Source organism: Xiphias gladius, chromosome 11 (genome assembly GCF_016859285.1).
Source record: "Xiphias gladius isolate SHS-SW01 ecotype Sanya breed wild chromosome 11, ASM1685928v1, whole genome shotgun sequence".
Lineage (NCBI taxonomy): Eukaryota > Metazoa > Chordata > Actinopteri > Istiophoriformes > Xiphiidae > Xiphias > Xiphias gladius.
Window position 1 is genome coordinate 20,747,650 of NC_053410.1, and position 22,190 is coordinate 20,769,839.

General features: G+C 41.5%; 2 protein-coding genes across 2 annotated transcripts; both read left to right on the forward strand.

Moving 5' to 3' along the window:
- The first annotated feature begins 1,258 nt into the window (after positions 1–1,258).
- bag3 (BCL2 associated athanogene 3) lies at positions 1,259–6,941 on the forward strand. Its single transcript, XM_040140142.1, has 4 exons — positions 1,259–1,641; positions 3,722–4,057; positions 4,204–4,554; positions 4,678–6,941. Exons 1-4 carry the CDS (start codon positions 1,444–1,446, stop codon positions 5,569–5,571), a joined length of 1,779 nt encoding a protein of 592 aa, XP_039996076.1. The 5' UTR covers positions 1,259–1,443; the 3' UTR covers positions 5,572–6,941.
- A 1,026-nt stretch (positions 6,942–7,967) lies between these two features.
- Positions 7,968–22,032, forward strand: inpp5f (inositol polyphosphate-5-phosphatase F). The gene is made up of 20 exons (XM_040139941.1): positions 7,968–8,409; positions 10,111–10,191; positions 10,664–10,800; positions 11,623–11,751; positions 11,929–12,096; positions 12,233–12,289; positions 12,656–12,854; positions 13,074–13,253; positions 13,736–13,803; positions 14,332–14,456; positions 14,578–14,655; positions 14,819–14,939; positions 15,822–15,950; positions 16,204–16,321; positions 16,433–16,631; positions 17,018–17,089; positions 17,176–17,249; positions 17,434–17,562; positions 17,670–17,757; positions 17,907–22,032. Exons 1-20 carry the CDS (start codon positions 8,313–8,315, stop codon positions 19,069–19,071), a joined length of 3,414 nt encoding a protein of 1,137 aa, XP_039995875.1. The 5' UTR covers positions 7,968–8,312; the 3' UTR covers positions 19,072–22,032.
- The last annotated feature ends 158 nt before the right edge of the window (positions 22,033–22,190 follow it).

Below are 22,190 nucleotides of genomic sequence, written 5' to 3' on the forward strand. Positions count from 1 at the left end.
TGGTGAAAATAGGCCTAAACCGTCACGTCACCTCTCTCTTTCCCCTTGTCTTTTTCTACTGTCACCTATCAGCTAAAGGCAAAAATACAGCAATATCATCATCAATAAAGAAAAAGAATAAGAAAAGTGGGAAATGTATAAAATTGTATGTGGAAATAACTGAGCTGAATGAGAATGCTACATATATGCACAAAAATAGATTGCTGCGATACCCCTTTGGAGTATTAAAGAAAGCATGTGTGGGGGGCGCCAAAGACAGGAATTTTTTTTTTTATTTCCACAAAGTGGCTTGAACATGTATGTGGCAAGTGATTGTATTTTGATGTCATTTTATTAAAGTGCCAATACGTATGGTTTGTCCTGTGTCTTTATTAAATTATTAGAATCAAAAATTACATCCCCCTAGAAAAAAAAAAAAAAAAAAAAAAAAATCAAAATAAGAAATGTTTGTGTCATTAGTAAACAAAGACTGGGATTCAAGGGAGGGGCTGCAGTATACTGATTTAATCTGGCTAATTTATGATCCATTTGTATCTCCTATATTGTGTGGCTACAATGCAATAACCTATTTAAATCCCACAAACATTCCTATTGGAAAATATTTATGGAGCTCCTGTATGTGGGGATTTTGGAAGATGATGTTTATGCTTTTTACATTTATGAACCCCCGTTTACGTATTACACGTTTTGTTATTGCAATTTTTCTCACTGTATACCGGTGTCCGAAAAACATAGAGGTCAATTGTCTTCGACTGGAAGTCCAAACTGTGTTTAAGTATCTCTAAAAATCAACGTGGCGGTTTCAGACAGCCTCCAGACAAATGATGATTACTTTGATTTACAAGAATTCCCCTTATAACTTGAGGCTAAATTGGAGTAGTCCTGTGTTTAAGGAAGATCTGTCATTAGAGGTGTCACTGTGCCCACGCTGTATCACACCACCGTTATGTAATTGTATACCAAATCATAGCGAATCCAGACAGTTCCCCTGGACAAGATTTTTCATGTGGGAGTCTGAGTACATCTATCTGGGGAATCTTTTATCGTGAAAACCGCTTGGGATTCCCTTGTCTAATACGCAGAAAACGGTCCTCAAACTGGGGTCCAGGGCAGAAAGGGTCACTGGGCTCCAGGGAGTCCCAGCAACATTCGAGGGGAAGATTTCCCAGTCAGCAGGTGAGAACACGACTGTCACTTCCACCACAGCTGCGGCAATAATCCCCCTAAGTCGGGCTCCTTGGGGGAAAAAATAATGAAATGCTGAGCAGAGGTGTACTTTGTGTCTATGTTGGGGGGGTCTGCGACATAACAAGTTTGAGAGCCCATACCACCGTATCCAGCGCTGTCCGCCCCCGACATTAACCCTGCTATTTCGAGAAACTTCCAGCCCCTTTTTTCCACGTCACTTGAAGGAATCTTTAAAGCGTCCGTCGCCTGTATAAAATGTCTCAGTACTCGACAGCCAGCAACATGAACGGCATGAAGACTCAGTCACCGATCCCGACGATGGCAAATAACGACAACGACCCGCTCCCCCTCGGCTGGGAAGTAAAAATTGACCCTCAGACAGGATGGCCCTTCTTCGTGGATCACAACAACCGCACGACAACCTGGAATGACCCGAGACACGACACGAAAAAGGTAAAAGAGCGGCGGGATAAAGTTGGTCTGTCGACGTTGTCGGCTAACGGTCGTACAACTCTTCAACAGCCGTGTTTGTGCCTTGCAACGTTTGGCTAGGGTGCGTGTTTTGGTTTGGTACGCTCGTTGAGCAGCAAAAGCCTTGCGCGACATCGCTGGTACATATTAATCTTGTTGACTATAGGCCTTGTTTGGCACCGTCGCCTCCCCCTCACAGACAGCTCATAAGCCTATTATAACGGGTGATCAGCCCCGTAATGTTCCCGTGTCATGATCTAACACTATTATTACTCGATGACTCACCCTGCAGTATGTAAAGGCTACCACTGATGAGCTTCCAGTATTTTTAATAACGTGGCTTTCATGGTGGAAAACACTGCGACGTCCGGCTCATATTAAACTTTTTCCCTTACATGGATTGAGACTGGTCCAGTTCACTTTGGCCTGCGGGGTATACTGCGTGACAGAAGTGCTGGCTGCCCTGCCTTTCATATTCAGCTGTATTTAATACATGTTGTGAAAACAAAAACAGGTCTGCAGAGATAACCCGTGGGCTGAAGTGAGCCTCACAGGCTGCCAGTTGGTAATCTTTCGTCTCAGTGAGAGAGACACCGTTGTCCAAAGTTAGTGTCCCGACGAATCTGCTAGAAAGACACAGCTGTCAGGGGATAAAATTGGTGCAGTGGTGCTGGCCGTGTGCACTGTCCCATACAGAAATGGCAGAGGGCAAAGGGTCGTTCAGAGCTATTTCATAACTTTTGTCTTTGAGGGAAAATGCCACTCGCTTACATATGAATGCACTGCAGGCTTCTGTATTTGTTTTAATGGCTAGAGGCAAACTTTGATCACTTTTCAGATATACCATTGCCACAGTGCTGAACTATCAGTTGACCTGTTGCTTGTACCTCTCCATAGCTGTAAATGGCAAGTGTCTAGTTACTGGGTACACTTTGAAAATAATAATAACAAAAAGTTCTACTTAGACTAATAGAAATTTACAACACTATTCGTGATGTTTGTGACAACCGGGAATGTGTTGATAGTGCCAATGTTGCACTTTATGTTATATTGCGCTACTTCAATTCCCTGTGATATTGTAATTATTTGCCTGCAATAGTAAGTTCCCAATTGGGACTTACTTCTGATTCTTAGTATTGTATGTGTACAAATGTATTCTAGGATTATTCATGTTCTTTTTCGTAGGGCTAGACCACAATAGGTGTGGTCAAAGAAGACTGACACAAGGAAGGAATTCAGTTAACAGCCATAATTCATAAAAGGTTTTGGCAAAAATAATTCAAATATTAATTCTTTCTTCCTCATGAAATTTATCAAAAATCTATCAGGAAAAATAGTTCTCTCTCTCTGTATGACATAATGATGATTAGTTAAAAACATTTTGTGTGTGAGATAAGTCAGGAAATTCAGCCAAGTGAATGATTTCACTCTGATTGTGGAGCAAAATATCAAACACAGCAGTTGTCTGACTGGAAATGCACTACAGTCTCTGTTAATCAGAAGGTATTTTCATTTATCAAATACTCAAAGAGGTGATACTTTTGGCATGTCTCTGTGGAAATGTTACATTTTAACCTATAACCTTTGCAGTTATCTCAGGACTGAGTGCACTTTCCTATTAAAAACTCCTCCAGGTTTTGAAATCCATTTGCTACTCAAGAATTTTACCAGTGAAAATATTTATAACATCTAATTTATAACGTCTAATTTGTCTCAAAATAAGCAAATCACCTGGGGGTGATTCTTGACAATATTTAATAATAATTAATAATTGGCTTATGTTCAGTGATAATAATGTCAACCAAGTTTGTAGTGTTTACTACAGATCACTATACTCGCTAATAATATCTAATTACTATTTTTGTGGTTAAATAGTTGAATAACTTTAAAATAAGTAAAGGAACTGATATCAGTGTTGCCTAAAGTGTTGGTAATTAAAAGATCCTCTGGTTGCTTAGAATAGATTTATTTAGTTGCTTTCCTTTGCCTGAGCTTGTAATGTATAATATACTTGGTGGTGATTTCACATTTTAAATCATATACACTTTTGGCTGTGTTTCAGGTCAGAGAAGTGTCAGCAAATGGACCCAACATACCACCAGAACCAAGCCCTCAGGAGACTCAGAAGACCTTTGTGAGGGAGATGAAGCACCCTATTCTTCGCCCGGGTTATGTTCCCATCCCAGTTTTCCATGAGGGTGCAGAACTGAGGCAGCAGCAGCATCCATGTTATTCCTACATCCAGCCAACCACTGCACAGAACATCCGGACAGACGGGCGAACACCTTCCCCGACACCAGGGCTCCACTGCAGGCCTAGATCACCTTTACATGGGCCTTCAGACAGCTGCTCCAATGATCCTGTAAAGGTTGGCTCACCTGTTTCACAAACAGCAGAGGTAGGTCTTGGCTAGTTTCAAAAAAGAAAAAAAATGCTCATGTATGCCACTAAATACAGTATAATTTGTATGCAGAGTTTTCGAATTGGAAACAACTGACCAAATACTGAACGTTCACTGTTTAAATTGGATCTTTTATTTTTAAGGTTTATACTGCCCCGCATCACCAACCCCCACGGACCGGCAGCACTGGTCTTCAAGCAGGTTATATCCCTATCCCGGTGATCCATGAGGGTGGAGGAGGCCAAACACAAACACAGGCTCAGTTAAATCCCTCTGTGTACTCTCAGCGCGTCCCCTACTCAGAGCAGCAGCAGCCCTTCCATCGCCTTCAGACAGACGAGCGGCCTGGCTACTCTGCAGCAATGCAGCCTCCCCGGGAAAGGGCTTCTCCGATACTGTTTCCCCAGCATCGCGATGCTGCTTCTATTCACCTCCCACCTCATATAAGAAGCCAGTCACCTATTATAACGCAGGTGTTTGGAGAAAGACCACAGGTGATTTAACTTTTGTGTTTTCACTTGGATTTTTCTTGATGTCCAAAAATGTTCGATTTTCACGTCAGTATGTATTGACGTAGACTGTGACACTTCCTAATGACTTCTTTTTTAACTTCCAAGGCTCAGCAGCATGTTCTCACCAGAGACCCACCCCAGAAATTGGAGCAGGAACAACAAAGCACGCAGCAGAAACCCGAAAACACGCAGCTCCCCCAGCCCATGCAAACAGAAGCTGACATCCAAAAGCCTCAACAACCTCAACACTTCCAACAGCCTCCACCTCAGCAGCCTCAGCAGTTCCAGCAGCCTCAGCAGTTCCAGCAGCCTCAGCAGTACCAGCAGCCTCAGCCTCAGCAGTACCAGCAGCCTCAGCAGTACCAGCAGCCACAGCAGTTCCAGCAGCCACAGCAGTACCAGCAGCCACTGCAGTTCCAGCCGGCACCACCTCAGACGTCTCCTCAGCCTCAGCAGCATGAACAGTTAATGCACTCGCAGCAACAGTTCCAGCTTCCCCAGAAACCAGAGCAACCACAGCAACATACGGCAGATATCACAGTTCAAATACCTCCAAAACCAGAAGCCCAGGACATGACAGGTGTTTCCCCAGAGGTCCAGTCTGTAAAGGTAGAGGCTGAGCAGGCTGCTCAATGCCCAATCCACCCAGGCTTGGCTAAGGTACAGCAGATAGTCGAACGGGTTGCTAAACTGGAGCAGGAGGTGAAATGGTTTGATGGAAAGAAGAATGATAAGAAGTACTTGTTACTTGAGGAATTGCTGACCAAAGAGCTCTTAGCACTGGACTCGGTTGACCCAGAGGGTCGTGCAGATGTACGGCAGGCAAGACGGGATGGAGTCCGTCGTGTTCAGACCATACTGGAAGAACTGGAGCAACTGGAGGAGCAGCCGTCCAAGCCTGCCAGCGACACCGCAATGGAGGGAGACAACCTGACCCAGAAAGGAGAACCCGGCGTGATCACCGAGGAGAATGTTGAGATGGCAAATGAGATATCATAATGACTGCACACTTCATAATCAAGAGGAGAGAAAGATTTACCTGCTGTATATTTGATAGTGAACAAGTCTGCCCCGGCTAACTCTCCTCCTCCTCTATCCACAGCATTTGTCGAAGTTGCATGTATTAACAGTGTTGGTATTTCCTGCCATTCAGCACATAATTGATGGTATCTCAGTGCAGTCATGTTTTTCAAGCCGATGTTGTTGCCTTCTATGTTGTGCCAATGTCTTCATAATAAGACAGCTGTCATGATCAAGGTGTTGACAACAATTTCTAGTCAAATTAAAGTTTGAATAAGAGGCCTTTATCAATAAATGGAAGAAAACTAGAGCTATTTTCTTAAATATGTTATGTATAGTTGCCTTTTGTCTTGATCAAATATTGTATGGAGCTTTTCTTAATCCAGTCAGCTCGTCAGTTAGTACATAAGTACAAACATTGGGCTTTAAAGCAGAACTCACAGCAAATCTCAGTCAACAGAAAAGCATTTTCCCCTTTATGGCCACAAAAACCATGTTGGAGCTGCTTTGTCACAGAACACAGTGAATATGTTTATTAGATGCTGCTTTTTGGTGCATTACTGATTTTGCCATCTTTGCACTTTGCTATCTTGGAAATGTATCATGCTGAAGGTTCAGCAGCACTTCATTTGAAATATATCAGCTACACAAGTTTTGATTGATGTGTTTGAGTGTTTGTATGTGCAATGGTTTACTTGTTATTTCAAAACATTATATCAGTATTTATATCATTATATAGTATTTTGGTACATTTATGAATGTGTAATAACAAATGGAGGTGGAGATGGTGTATCTTACTTGAGATGTGAGACAATCAGCACTCAGTGCCAATTAGGAATCACAGTTTAAGATTGTCAGAATGTCCTTGTATAACTACCAAAGCCACAGTCTGTAATAACACTAACACAAAAATGGCCTGAAAGCCTTAAAAATGCCAACTGTGAGAAAATGCCCAATTCATAAACAGATGAAGAAACTTCAATCTGTCATTTACAATTTTTCAAAGTTACTTGTCTGATTACTCTCATTGTTTGTGTCGTAATTTATCACTGTAATACGATCATAAGCCATCTGTAAGGTAGGGTCACTACCTAACAGAACTTTGAAAATTATGGATTGTGGCTTAGTGTTGATCACAGTTTATGAGTAGCAGGCTGATGCATTGTTGAAAGCAAGTCAATCTTGTTGGTATGGTTGAAAATAAAATGTATTTGACATGGAGTTTGCCTAATATTTGGGTTCCCATATTTTCTGCAAAGTCTTGAAACTAATTTATTTATTTTTTATTATTATAGCCCGGTAGTATTCTATTTTCTACCTATTCTGAGTTACTATTGGCTCTTTATTATTTTTATGGCTTCAACTAACAATTATTTTTTGTTTTTTATTAATCTAGTGATTATTTTTTCTAGAAATTGTCAGAAAACAGTGAAAAATACTTATCACAATTTACTAAAGCCCAAGGTGTTGCCATCAATTTATTGTTTGGTCTAACAAACAATTGCAAACCTAGAGATATTTGGATTAAGATCACATGAGACAAATAAAAGCAGAAGACCACAGAATTTTGAAGTTGGATCTAGGGTGTGCTTGATGTATTTGCTTGAAAAATGACTTAACAAAAAAAGTTGCTCCCCGTTTGGCTGCAAAGATGTGTCCCAGACCCAGTCAGTGCAGCAGTGTTAAATCTGATTTAGTTTTCCCCTTAAGTGCTTTCAATGGTAAGATTAACAGTCATGACTCTGTCTGAGGTCAGCTGCTCTCTGCCTTTTCCCGCAGGGCCCCACTGAGTCATAACTGACAACATGTTTGTGCACTTATTCCTACGTGGGTGGGGACACAAGTGGTGGGTTTTGTTCTTTTTTAAATACAAATGACCCTAACCTGTAATATCAGAGTAGGGATTAAATTATTTTTTGTTTGATGATTGTTTTATGAATAATCCCCAAATCTAAAAAAGAAAGAAAAAAAAAAAAACATCCCTCAGATTCAACTTGCATCACTGAACCTTGCTGTCACTGAAGAAGAAGTGCTGTAGCTGTGGGGTTGGGCTTTCCCTGAAGTGTAAGTATCACGTTATTTTAAGAAAAAGGGACACATAAATAAAGGTAATAAAATAGCTGGGAAAAGCCAATAAAATGAAGGCTCACATTCTCGATTCTGAGGAATTTTGACTTTTACCAGAATGGGTAGTTCAGTTATTACGGTAAGGTTTCTGCATCATATTATCACCACATAGTTAATAATTAGTCTGATCCTTCAGCAAATAGTTTGGCATGATGCTTTTTATGTACACTACCTGCACACCGGTGATGACGGCTCAGTCACAGATCACGTGTTATTGTTTAGAGCAGGAAACTGTCGGTTGGGTCTTGAACGCCGCACATCAGCTGGTGCCCGGGACACTTTCTCACTCATTGATGTGTACTCGCCTTCGCTCTGTCCATCATGCGTGTGGGAAGGGACGCCTCTCCAGAGGAAAGGGAATTTGATTACCAACATGCATAATTGTGGAATAAACAAATCCGACACAGATCCAGCTGCCGCTGCCGCTGCCGCTAGCTCGCTAGGTAGCTAGCCACCGTAGCTCAGCAGCCCGTGGGAAAAGAGCTAACCGTGGCTACCTACAGTTAACCTCCAAGACGTGGGAGTTGATCATTACTATTACCTGGCTGCCAAGCCAGCTAGTTGCTTATTTTTGTGTAACGTAAAGGGACAAAATGGAACTGTTCCAAGCCAAAGACGATTACATTCTCCAAAGCGGGGACCGTGCTCTGTGGTACAGCCGAAAAGATGGGACCATGACCGTCAGACCTGGTACGTACGTTACTGGATGACAGCTTTCTCTGCTGTAGCCGGCCATTTACCCGAAACTAACATTTAGCATTATTACCCATTAGACTGAAATAAAAGCCATGTATTTCCTGGCCTGTCTGGAATGTACGAACGTCATTTTACTAATGGCTTTGTCACCATGTATCTAAATCACCCCAACGGGTTTGTCTAATATCTCCCTCGTAACTGTCACTCGTTCACCCCCGTAAAGAACCTTATCGTTGTCATTTAGCTGCTCTAACTTATCCACCCATCCACTATCCTGTGCTAAACAAAACAAACTTTTTTTTGGCGAAGAAGGGATAGAAATTGCTGGATGCGCCATTCCTAAATCTTGAAATCATCGTCCTAGCTTTTATTCCGGGTGTGCCAACACCCCAAGCGGACTCCAAAGTTCCTTGCTTTGCTTCTTATGTTACACGCTGGAGGTTAAGTTTGACCCTTCAGTTCTTCTTTAGATCAAACAGACATAGTACATGACCGTAAAACGGTAAAAAATAGCCATGTGCTTTACTTATGACAGCTTAACAGATGTACTATTTCTAATCCGGCGAGTTACTAGACAACTGTGACACCGTTCTGATGTGAAAAGGCATTAATGCACAGTCAGTGCAGGTCCGAACCGGCACGTTATGTGTTACTGAGGTCTGTGAAGCAGCTCCTGGCATTACACCTCGGTCACATTGCAGAAGCGAGTACCGCTGCTGCTCCGACAAAGACTCGGTCTTACTTTCCTGGTAAATGAAATACAGCGGGCCGTGGGGTTCGCATATCCCCAGTAAAAGTGAAAGAACTGTGAAACTAAAAGAAGAGTTTTCGGCGAGTCCCCCAAAAGGCTGTACGCCTTATCCTCTCTGTTAGTCGAGGTCGGACGGCTGAGCAGCCCTCCCGACCAGGTTTTTAGTTGCACCACTGTTTCATTATTTAATTGGAAAAAGGGTTTCCACTTCCAACTGGGGTTCCACCCCTCTGTCGAGCACCCGTGATATTACTCTTTCTGAGTGAAGTTGTGGTATTACTTTTGCTTTTTTCTGCGAGGCTTTCTTGGTGGGGCCCCTCACAGCCGGTTCCCCTGTACACGAAATTCTCTTGCCAGTGGAACAGGAAGAATCATTGTCTAAGGCTGCCTACAGTTGATGTCCTCCACCCTTGGCCACACCCTTCACATTTTTCCAATTTTCTCCACTATGATGTTTAATCCACCTCCGATGCTAAGCTTTCCGGTTTTCCTTTTTGTCATTGAGTCTGTGCATTGCCATAACTAACTTCAAACTTGGCCTGATGTTCAACTATGTTAGTAAATGGAGAGAGGCCAGTTTTTTCTTCAATCAAATTATACTCTCTTCAGTGAAATGTAGTTTTCATATAAATGTGGCATGACAGACCTACAACACTAATACAGATTTAGTTAGCTCCTTCTGTCTATGGGTTATTACTGCATTTACCCAAACTACAATTTCTAGACCAGGTCTTCGTGTCTTTGAGGTAGTGTTTCAATGGTATTAAAAATAAGTTTGAGAGTGGTAAGAGGAAATCAGGAGAGAGATAGCTCGAGGCCTCAGTTAGCAGAGGGGCCTATGTGGCCCTGTACTTACAAATGCGTAATATTTTTCTTCTCATATCTTGCTGAGCTGTCTTGCCACACCACTGTTCTGATGTTTCATCTCCGTGTTTTTATTTCAGCAACAGACCTGTTGTTGGCTTGGAATCCAGTGTGTTTGGGTTTGGTGGAAGGTCTCATTGGAAAGATACAGCTTCACACAGGTAAGCGGAGAATGAAAAAACCTTCTTGCCAGTATTTTCCATCCGTGTGCACTGTACACTTGATTTACCAAATCATCCGGTGCTTAGTATGTTTCTTACTCACAAGGAAAGGTGTGAAAAAATGTGCAAAGTACTTTGAAATGCGTATGGTCAGTTGAAGAGGAGTGAGCTGATGGTGATGATTCAGTTCATGATAAATCTGGTTTTGTTTATTGCATCTCTCTGTGGGCCTCGGGGTAGGACATTTGGTATTATACCCTTCACAAGAAAATATATGAACAAAATGTAATATTCTGGCAAATTAGATAGATTAACATGATATAAATATTTATTGACCAGATGTCTTGTGTTGCCTTATTAAAAAAATCTCTAGTTAATTCCTGGTGTGCAGCTGCTTTCGTCACACCTTTCACAATGGAAGGAATTCTGCACCCGTGACGCAGCTCCCGCTTCTTCTTTCTCCTCTTGGCAGATCTTCCTCTCGGCCTCATATTAATCCGCCAGAAAGCACTGGTGGGCCATTTACCAGGCAACCACAAAGTCTACAAGATCACCAAGATAGCTGTCATTCCTCTGTCTGACGAAGAGCCTCAGGAGCTTGAGCTGGAGGTGTGTATACTAATACTGTACATACGACATGAGAAGCAGTGTTCATGTAGTTGTCTTTTAATTCAGCCCCCCTTGACAGTCATTATAACAGTACTTGTGAGAATCCTAAATTGTTTTTTATGTACCCAAGAATAGCCTGTATGCGTCAGCGTATGTTTCATTCTGAAGATGAGCCGACAGTGGGGCAAAATGAGATGTAGTTGTTATTTTTTTATTGTATCAAAAGATCTGTTTTATTTCCACACGCACACTTAGAGTGAAAATCAAGTGCAGGCGTAAAATCGATGTGTTAGATCTCAGAGGAAGTTGACTGTTGCTAAGATTTCAGTCTTTCAGGGGAGCTTCATGGATGGTGAGACAGAATATTTTCAAGTGAGTAAATACAGAGGAGGATGGTTGTTCCTGGATCGGCTTTTAGACTCCATCCTGTTATACGTTGTCTGTGTACTGCAGAATGATCATTCCACCCATTTTGTGCCTAAAAATCCCATAGATGAGTGTAGCTGTGAGATTGTTTACTCCGTTAGTGTAGGAAGATGACAACTGTATTGAATACAGTATTGTTGTAGCTTTTAGCTGTATGTAGTGGGTAGAATCAAACTTCTTTATTTTTTTGTAGCGTACTAGTATCCCAATTGCGAATCTCACAGATTTTTTACAAGACGGTTTGGTTTTGAGAAATTCAAGTTGGTACCAAACTCAGTTACAACATCAACATCAAACTGACCTTTTTTAAAATAAAAAAAAAGTTTCTAAATAACACTATCATGTTGATAATATCTGTGTATCTGCATAAATGTGACAGAAAATCCTCTTTTTCAGCTGTGCAAGAAGCATCACTTTGGAATCGACAAACCAGAGAAAGTGGCCCAGTCTCCCGATGAGTCAAAGTTTTTGATGAAAACTTTTAGTCAGATCAAATCTAATGTGGCTGTTCCCATCAAGAAAAAGGTATTTTTGTGTTATACGCTTTATAAAAATCTGTTCTGTCATCTTCAAAACCACACTTTCCTGTCTTTTCCACTTTTCAAGGCTTTGAGGTTCACGCAGGATTTTGCTTTCTTTGCTTTGCCAACTTACCGCTCTTTTCTATCCGCCCGCCCAATCCAGTATTCCCCTGCCTTCCAGGTCAAGGAAAACAAAGAGAAGGAGCGGTTGGAGAGGCGGCTGCTGGATGAGCTGTACAAGATATTCATGGACTCTGACTCCTTCTACTACAGCATGACCTATGACCTGACAAACAGTGTGCAGCGTCAAGGAGACTCTGATAAGACCAGCTTACCCCTATGGAAACAGGTTTGGAGAGAAATGATAGCATAAAGTTGGAATCAGTTGCCCTTTTTTTTTTTTTTTTTTTTTTTTTTTTTTTACATATGTGTATTGCAAAAACTCCTTACGTTTGACTGATTATAGTTTTTAATCTCTGTGGAAGGTGGATGACCGTTTCTTCTGGAATAAACACATGATCCAAGACCTTATTGACCTTCAGGTAACTGATTCTTCCACACAGAAATACAGACTGGTGCTTTACTATTGTTTTTCTATTTTTAGAATTGAATAAATCGAACTGAATAAATGCCCAGATTTGATTCTTTGCCAATTGCTGACACAGTCATAGTATTTTTCTTTACAATTGTCAGCTCAAAGAGTGTAGCTGGCCCTGCTGTGAAAGCGGGGCAGTTATAAGTGCTGATAATTACCAGAGCTTTTTCAGAAGAGTATGAAAATGCTCAGTGAATAGAAGGGATAACGGCTCTGAGTTAAGCAGGATTATCTACTTTGGATACTTGGTGGATGGAAAGTGTTTCCTTATCAGCCTGGCAAACAGCATTTTAATCTTCTCGTCCTGCTGCAGGTCCCGGAGGTTGACTTCTGGGTGATACCAATCATCCAGGGGTTTGTACAAGTGGAGGAACTGGTGGTGAACTACAACGAGGCATCCGATGAGGAGAGGAGCAGCCCCGAGACCCCACCACAGGAGGTCACCTGCGTCGATGACATCCATCCTCGCTTCACGGTGGCTCTGATCTCCAGACGTAGCCGCCACCGCGCAGGTAGAGCAACAAGTTCTGTCAGCTTGGCCTAGAGGAAAGTCATGCTTGAACTCTGATTCAGCCCAAATATGTCAGTTATGTTTTGCAATTAGGCCTGATTGTTACCCCACATACAAAAAGGATTCCTTACACAAAAAGCTTGGCATAACTTGGTAGACAATAAAGTTTTGATCTGTGATATAAATAATCTGAATGTTGATGATTTCTCTTTGCCCAAAGGGATGCGGTACAAACGCAGAGGAGTGGATACTGATGGTCATGTGGCTAATTATGTAGAGACAGAGCAGTTGATCCATGTGCACAGCCACACTCTTTCCTTTGTGCAGACTCGTGGCTCTGTGCCTGTCTTCTGGAGCCAGGCGGGGTACCGCTACAACCCCCGGCCACGCTTAGAGAAAGGTCAGTACAACTACATTACTTGCAGACAGTCCTACAGAGAGGGCTTTTCATAGGCCTTGTTTGAGTATTATGGGCCTTGCACTTACATTTTTTTTTTTTTTTTTATAGTTGTACCTTAAAATAGACATTTCATTCTGTAACAAATGTTCTCTTCCTTGTTTTACTCATCAGTCCAGTGTATTTGAGCGACGGCTGGCATATCAGCCAAATGCACTGTAGTTATCTTGTCAGTCATTGGTCCTCGCTCTACTTGTCTGTAGTGTGTTTTTTATTTTTGACTGGGTCTTGGGTGAATTGTAGGTTGGATATGAGGAATTTGCTGTATCTTCATGTGAATTAAAAGGTGTGATTGGCTCCTTGGCCTCTTATTGGCTGGCATAGGAGTCAGCACTTCTTTCTTCAAAGTTACAATGATGTAAAAGCTTGCAAACTGGATCTCTTGATGAGCGAAATCATGTGCATTTTTTTCCCTAATGTTTCAGGAGAGAAGGAGACCATGTCTTACTTTGCAGCTCACTTTGAAGAACAGCTTAAACTCTACAAGAAGCAGGTGAGCCTCACTTCCCCATGTGTATTCTTGGCTTGGCATATATATATTGACTACAGGCACGCATCAGTCTTTTGTTAGGATTGTTATTTTAAACTTATCACCACTGCGCTTATGCTGCCACTAGCAACTGCATATAATTTGAATGTTCTGACAGAGGTTCTAGTATGTGAACTAGAGCATCTTTGACTATACTTAGTAACAATTATAAATTAGTTTGAAAATATATTTAGTCAGACTTTTAAAAATGTGTTTACAATAGTGTTGCTGTTAAGGTATCGAAATGCAGCTGGTATGTAGCAGTCATATTATATAAGCTTCTGAAAAACTAAACAATTTGCCTTTAAACGATTGTGAACTTAAACTTTGTCAACCTTGTCCATGTGACAAGGTGCCATTAAAAGTTCAATTCATTTGTCTGCCCTCTGACATTTAGCATCTCAGTGTGTTTCTGCAGGAATGTCTTAGAGGGGCACACAGTACGTGTTATCAAAAAGGCAAAATGACAGCGCACTTTCTTTACCTCTGCAGGTCATCATTAACTTAGTGGATCAAAGTGGACGAGAGAAGCTAATTGGCGACGCATATCTGAAGCAAGTCCTGCTTTACAACAACCCAAACCTCACATATGTTTCATTTGACTTCCATGAGCACTGGTAGGAAAAAACACTTTCCTCAGTAGTGAAACTTCTACTACTATGAATGTACTGATAAAAATCTGTTTTATGCCACTGGGCATTTACTTCCCCTATATGTTTCTTACATCCTGTTTCTCAGCCGAGGTATGAAGTTTGAGAACGTACAAATACTGACAGATGCAATTTCCGATATCATCACTGACATGAAGTGGGCCTGGTAAGTGTCATGTCAACGTTTTTGTCCTATTTTGTAGGGAAATGCTGATAACATGAACACTGTAAGATAGAAAACCACAATAAATTTTCCTGATGATCTGAAATAGGCCGAAAGTCGTAATCCCATGAATCTATGCCATTCCGAATGTACCTTCCTCTATCAGGGTGGACCAAGCAGGAGTCATCTGCAAGCAGGAGGGAATCTTCAAAGTCAACTGTATGGACTGTCTTGACAGGACCAATGTGGTTCAGGCTGCTATCGCTCGGGTAGTGATGGAACAACAGGTGAGAGGTTTTCGTTGTCTGGACCCTGATAAAGAAACATAAACATAACATAAATTTCTCACAACACATACACACGCATGCTCTGCCTCATACTGTAGCTCCTGCTTTCTAAAGATAATTTACTATTTCCTGTACCAATGTTTTTTGTTTTGTTTTTTTAGACTAAAAGTTTCGCTGTTCCTTCTTCAAATTCATGTACAGATGAATACATTTAACTGCTCAGACTCTCTGATGCCCATTAAATTAAACTTCATTCTCCCGGTAGCCCATGAAGTATGTAAGGAATTGCAATAATAATTTTGGAAAAATATACATTTAACAACATTGCTGTTAATAAATGTGTTTTTTTTTAAAAAGAAGTTATATTTTAGAAATAATACTAATATTGTTAATATAGAATCATCAACATCATCATCATGTTGTTGATGTGTTTTATTTGACTATTTCTAAAGCGGGGATTACAAAGTGCTCTAAAAAGCTGTACGTGTGATTCATCAGATTGACGTGGCAACATGAATTCTTGTCTCTGCCATTTTGTAGGCAGTGATTTTTGTGTTTGTGAACAGGATTACTGACATCTGCAGATATTTGCTCATCAGACCATACACACAGATGTTTGTACAGAACTGAACAACAAAGTCAGAAGACTAGCGTCTTAGTCCAAATCTTTTCAGCTTTCTAGAAATCCAGCAATTCTGCCATATTCATCATGGATTACATTTAATCAGCAAATACAAGTGTAAATTGAGTAGTTCATAAAAGTGGGTATAGACTGAACTTTTTCCACTGATGCACTTACTGTGAATTGAGAGATAGACATCACAATGTACTCACAGTTCAAACAGTATGCCCAAGGATAAAAATTCTCTCTTCTTCCTGCAGCTGAAGAAACTGGGTGTGATGCCTCCAGAGCAGCCTCTCCCTCTCAAGTGCTACAGGATTTATCAGATTATGTGGGCCAACAATGGAGACACCATCAGCAGACAGTACGCAGGCACAGCAGCGCTCAAGGTAACATCATTGTCTTTGCCGTGTGACATTTTCTTTTGACACAGTCAGTTGTTTAGAGGATAGCCTGCTGAGACATATGCTTTCTCTATCAGTAGGACTCACAGATCAACAGAGTTTATAGTATTTCAGTAAACGAAACACACCAGAATGACAAATATGGACCGAGCTTTTTGGACTCTTGAGATTACAGAGGGTCACAAGTTATAAGTATGTCAAAAGATATGTTTAACAGACACCTTTTGATCTGTTTTAGGGAGATTTCACCAGAACGGGGGAGAGGAAACTGGCTGGTGTGATGAAGGATGGCGTGAACTCGGCCAACCGCTACTATCTAAACCGTTTTAGGGATGCTTACAGACAAGCAGTCATTGGTATGGAAAAACAGAAAGATATTATAGCAGCTCTATATGTGTATTTGTACCCAGGTTGTCCTAAAATCAGTCCTTGATTGACCCCTCTGAATCCTCTGCCTCTCCTCGCAGACCTAATGATGGGCCTGCCAGTGACTGAGGACCTCTACTCCATCTTCAGTAAAGAGAAGGAGCATGAAGAGAAAGAAAAAGAGAGCCAAAGAGGAGCTCAGGAGCAGGTCAGCCTCCTGCTTCAGACGTACATGCAGCTTTTGCTGCCAGATGATGAGAACTTTCACGGTGGATGGGCCCTCATCAGTTGTGACATGAGGTTAGTGGCCAGCTGTCTCGTCTAAATTTTGGACTCCAGCTTTGCTATCTGCTGACTCCAATTAGCTTTTGTTAATGTCAGTTGCTGAGGGGTTCACATACTTTTTCCAGCCTACACTTTGAATGTTTGAATGATGTATTCAGTATGAACGAGAACAATGCAATGATTTGTGTGTTAAAATTGATTGTGTTTGTTAATACTTGTAACTCAGATGAAGATCTGACCATATTTTAAGAAACATTTATATGTACATGCAGATAGTTCCAAAGGTCAATTACTTTTTCATGCAACTGTAGATGATGAGCAACTTTGGTATTATTTAGACTAAGTTTTCAGTAGTTTCTGAGGTGCTCTTTTCTTGATACTGTTGTATTACTTCGCACCAGCCTCACTGATGCAACCAACAAAGATGTGGATGTGCTGCTCCTTCTGTCTGACAAAGCATACTACATTGCATAGTAAGTCTGACTTTAAATTTGTCAAAATGTTTCTTTAAAAAATCGTTCTTATGGATTCACTTATGTTTGCGTATATTTCCTCGTAGCTACGATGAAGAAGCAGATAAAGTCAATCAATACCAGCGCCTCAATTTAGAGGGTTTGGAAAAGATCGAAATTGGTAAGAAGTTGGACTCAAAGGAGAAGTGAAGGTTCTTGTACACTCACTGAGTCACCTAACACTTCCCTAAAGTGTGCTTAACAGTTTCTCAGTAACCTTTTAGCAAAATCTCCGTTGACTATGATTCATCCAAGGAAAGCACATTGCTAAAAATGGAAGTTATAAGTTGTTTTTGCTTTTTCAGGTCCAGAGCCTACTCTGTTTGGGAAGCCAAAGTTCTGCTGTATGCGTTTGCATTACAGGAATGAAGAGACGAGTGGATACTTTCACACGCTGAGAGCAGTAACACGTAATCCTGAAGATGATGGAAAAGGTAGGATGTGATATACTTCTTTAAAGACCTTAAAGGCTGGAAAAAGAAACTTTTAAATCATAAACTCTGCATATACATCTTGAGAGTTACATTGTGACATATTTCAGATACATTGCAATGCATAGCTGAGATGCTTCGCATAACAAAACAGGCCACAGGGTTGGACCTGCTTGTGGTTGAAAAGAAGCTGGAGAGGTGAGTAGTTTGTCATTATTGCGATAATTAGCATTCATCTCTCTCTCTTACACATGATTTAATATAATGAAGAGAGAACAGTTTTAACAGTTTTAACAATTACAAGGGCTGTTTCTTGCGTACTTACAGCGTTTGTATCTGTGTTCCAGGCGACAGAGTAGACCTCACGAGGATATAATGGGGATCCAGAACAAACCTGCTGATCAGATCCAGGGTAGCTCCGGTTTGGCGCAAGGCAAAAGTTTCCTCCTGAACAAATTCTCCTCTCTCAATCAGAAAGTTAAACAGACCAAGACAAATGTAAACATTGGCCCCTTCAAGCCCCTGGGGAAGCTGGGCAACTTCTCTAAGCCTGATGTAAAAGTCAATTTCCTGAAACCAACTATGCATGTCAACCTGTGGAAGTCAGACAGCAGCTTGGAGACATCAGATAACAACCCTGGCACAGGACCCTTGAAAGACAATTGCGACGAGCACTCTGAAATCTCAGACGACTCGGATTCCTATAATTCTGACCCAGAGCACCCGTGTTCTGGTTCTTTAGAAAACGTGGACTATGTGCTGCCCAGCTGTGGCATTGTAGCATCAAACCCACGACTGGGCAGCCGCTCCCAGTCCATTGGTAGCGTGGAGCTAAATATCCCCTCTGTTATCCGGGTCACTGGCTGTGACGGAACGCAGGAAATCTCCTCTCAAGTCAACGATGACAAGTCTCCAGGTGCCGCCTCGGTGGCCGAGGAAGCCATTCTGATTGACTTTGGTACTCCCATTGATGCCTACTGCCACCAGTTTGTCCAGGATGCCCAGACCAAACCTGTTGAAGTGTTTGGAGAGCACCCGCCAGCTCCTGTACCTCCACTCAACCCTGTGGTGCCTGTCCAGAGTAAGACCCCAGCAGACTCAGACAAGCAGCCAAGCTCTGAGCCACAGCATCAGCAGGAAGAGCCCCAGCTCCCCAGGCCATCCCAACTAGACGTCCAGTCCACTACCTCCGGTTCCAACCTCCTCACCGTCCAGAAGCCCAGCTCTGCGGTCTCAGGAGGCTCTCAAAGGAGTCTGTCTTCACAGATGGAGGGCAGCCTCGGCCCTTCACCTGCTGACAGCAACGGCAGCCGAGTGGTGTCCCCCTTTGCCAAGATCAAGAGCTCCATGGTCCAGGTGGCCAGCTTTACCCAGGCGGGACTCACCCAGGGCATCAACTTTGCTGTGGCAAAGGTACAGAAGAGCCCCGAGCCAGATACTGTCAACGAGGCCCAAGAGAGCGAGCTGAAGGCAATGTTTACACAGTGCCAGACCAGGATCATTCAGATCTAGTGCTTTCCTTGTAGCAGCACGTGTTGAAACTTCCTGTATGGTAGCAGTAGCAAAAGCTTAAACATAGTGTCACTACTTGGCCAAGAAATGCGCTCTTGAATTTGCCCTTTCGTTAACCTTGCCCAAATCTAATTATGACTCTTGTACAGAATTTACAAATATATACTTAAGCCCCACACGACAGTGACCATGTTTACATGCACATAATTATGGATTCCCTTACTCTGGAGAGAGCACTGATTGTCTGGTCCAGTCTTTTGATATAAGGGACGTTTAGCTCTCGTCCCTTTCACCATGCGATCTTACACACTTATTGATGACAGTGTTTTGCCCTGTCTTTTATTTGTCGATAATCTATAGCTGTCATCTATATATTCCTTCCCCATGGAAATTCCGATAATGGCGTTAACATGACATTTCTGATGTAAATGTCTCAGAGTACCAGTACATAGTACCTAGGCTGAGTATAAAAATTGCATATGGTGAATGTTTAGTATTTGGGGAATCTGTTATAATTCCCACGTGTCAGTGAAAACTTTATGCAGTAAAATGTTATTGAAATGATTGTATGTACGTCTAAATCCTAAATCAATCCAGAAATCCTGGTCTATAATTACAGTTTTCTTATTGAATTCCAAAGATATCCTTATTATGATTACCTTAAGAGACAAGAGATAAGAATATGTTTAGGTTTTTAAGACATTTTAAACTTGTACTTCCAGAGTGGTATGGATGGTACTTTTGTGCCTGTAAACATGTCACTGTCCTTGCTCTGAAAAGTTATTTAATTACCCACCGTTGCTTGCATATGAGGTTAACGGTACCAACTGATTTTAACAAGGCAGGTAAACACGAGCCGCATGGTGAAAGGCCAACTCTGACTCTGTCATGCACTGTAAGTCATCCTATATGTGCAGGTCACTTACCGGCATTTGTGATATAGACCTCGTAACAGCCTTCAATTTGTAACAGTTGTTGTAGAATCCAACCATATATCTCGTGATTCCCAAAGGACAGTTCTGTGTCAACTATTACCCTTTGTATAGCTCTCAGAAACTAGCCAGGCGACATACTGTACGTAATTATCCAATGTAATATCAATGTTATCAAGTGTAACTTAGAAGATATACCGTTATAGAAATTATGACTACACAAGACCTTAGTAAGAGTATCCTGGTCGTTGATATGTACAGTGAGTATTGTATGTTTAACTGTTCCCTGAGTAGAACCTTCCCTTAAGCTTTTTGTATTGATGGTAGGGTGGCAGCTTAATATGTTCAAAGAGGTATGAGCATTATATTTTGAAAAGAACGCCCAGTACTGTCATTGCTAACCATGAGTAGCCAGAAAACTGCTGGTTGGAGTATTGAAAGAACTCCTCTGCTAGTGGTTGTACTGCTTCATCATGAGGGTTTGTTTGAACTGGGTCCTCAGCCAGCGTTGTAGATTGACGTTGCATGACTAAGACAGGAGAGTAGCATATAGTAGGTATATATGCAATTCCACCCACCCAGTTATTAGAGACACTGACGCTTTATGCACTCCCCAAACTGAAAGCATATTTGCCTTAACAGGGAATTGAAGTGGGATTATGTATATCAGGTATTTATGGCAAAATCTACCTTTTTAAGTCCGTTCTTACATGTTACATTTGGTGTACTGTATAAAAGAATATGTTCAGGGTTACTGTATGTCGTCACGCTTAATCTTGGGATATTTCATCTACTGGCACATAACATTCTCCCTGGAAATGAGCAGGTTTAAGAGATGTAAACAGTGTGTATGTCCTGTACAGTATGTATGAGTTTGTGTGTTTGAGTATCCCTGCTGCTGCTGGTGTTCAGGATTGCTCGCCTTAGAGCCCTAGTGATATTTATGTGCTGCGGACCTGTAAACATTGTTGAATTGTACGTGTTTTTTCGTTAACCTCAGGAACTGAGGTTTTGCCTTATTGGGCACCCGTTGTACTTTATAGCTGTTGTCATCCGGCGAAAATCTCCTACAGGACCTTGTTTCTCCAGAAGAAATTATAATGAACCAAGGCCACCTCATCCCACTGTTGCATATATTGGTGTCTGTTTCTCTTAAATAATTAGTTTTGCTTCGAGCTGAAATATCCCAAGATAAACGGTCAGGCGTTTCATATTTTGCTATTTTTGCCTGTTTTCTGCATTTAGCTTGCACACCAGCAGATAAGATGTGGGATACTTGTATATTTTATCTGACTAAAATTGTATTAAGTGAGACCGTAGCCTTGGCTGCTTTGTGGGTGCTAGATTATATAGTAAGTGAACCTGCTGATAGCGTGTGGTGCTGCCAAAGCTTGAAGGTAACAGCTGTAATGCAAAGTTTTAATGCAGAGGGTAAAAGGCGTTTTTTTGTTGTTTTTTTTTAAACTAACTTTTGGATTGCAAAACACTGGAGCAGTTCTCAAGCAAAGCAGAAACTTATTCTGTCCTAAACTGGCTGTATCAAGGTAAAAGGAACAGTAATCTTCAACATTCCTGATAGAGACTACAATGCTAGAGTGCTGGTGTCTGTTTTTTTTATATGCAAAAGCTGACATAGTTAGATTTAAGCCTTTATTTGCTCGGTGGGATTTTTTTTTCTCTCTACCCTTTGTTTTTACACCAAGTGCTTTTGCAACCACCTCTTCATTTGTCTGTGGTTGTCCTCTCCTCCATTAGGACCCCAGACCGTGACAAGTTATCATGTGACTAGAGGTCTTAAAGCATTTGATTTGCACTGTTCAAGTACATTTTCTAGCATTAGCACCGTTTCATCTGAATGTCTGTGGTCATGTCTCTCCTCCTTACCAACTGACTGTTGTTATTGTTTTCCACAGTGTACTGAGATTGTATTGTATATTAAAGTATCCTATTTATTCTTATCCTTTTCAGGTGCGTTACTTGATAACAAAGTGCACTGTACACTCTTTGTTTAGGAAGATATTCCATTGGAATAAAAAGTATGTGAGTGAATGAGTTTTGCATTTATTGTCAGATCAATTACCAGGAATTCTGCGTGTCAGCATATCCAAGTTTGCTCTTCATAGACACTGGCAACCAGTTAAATTTATACCGACTCAAGAAGAAACTGCACCATAGGAAATTATCTTC

What these genes read in the sequence shown, in the direction of transcription:
- bag3 (XM_040140142.1), top strand. Translation starts at nt 1,444, where the DNA reads ATGTCTCAGTACTCGACAGCCAGCAACATGAACGGCATGAAGACTCAG. An exon ending in CGAGACACGACACGAAAAAG is followed by an intron (nt 1,642 to 3,721) that starts GTAAAAGAGCGG and finishes GCTGTGTTTCAG; the next exon opens with GTCAGAGAAGTGTCAGCAAA. An exon ending in TGTTTGGAGAAAGACCACAG is followed by an intron (nt 4,555 to 4,677) that starts GTGATTTAACTT and finishes TTAACTTCCAAG; the next exon opens with GCTCAGCAGCATGTTCTCAC.
- inpp5f (XM_040139941.1), top strand. Translation starts at nt 8,313, where the DNA reads ATGGAACTGTTCCAAGCCAAAGACGATTACATTCTCCAAAGCGGGGAC. An exon ending in ACGTAGCCGCCACCGCGCAG is followed by an intron (nt 12,855 to 13,073) that starts GTAGAGCAACAA and finishes CTTTGCCCAAAG; the next exon opens with GGATGCGGTACAAACGCAGA. An exon ending in TTTGACTTCCATGAGCACTG is followed by an intron (nt 14,457 to 14,577) that starts GTAGGAAAAAAC and finishes CCTGTTTCTCAG; the next exon opens with CCGAGGTATGAAGTTTGAGA.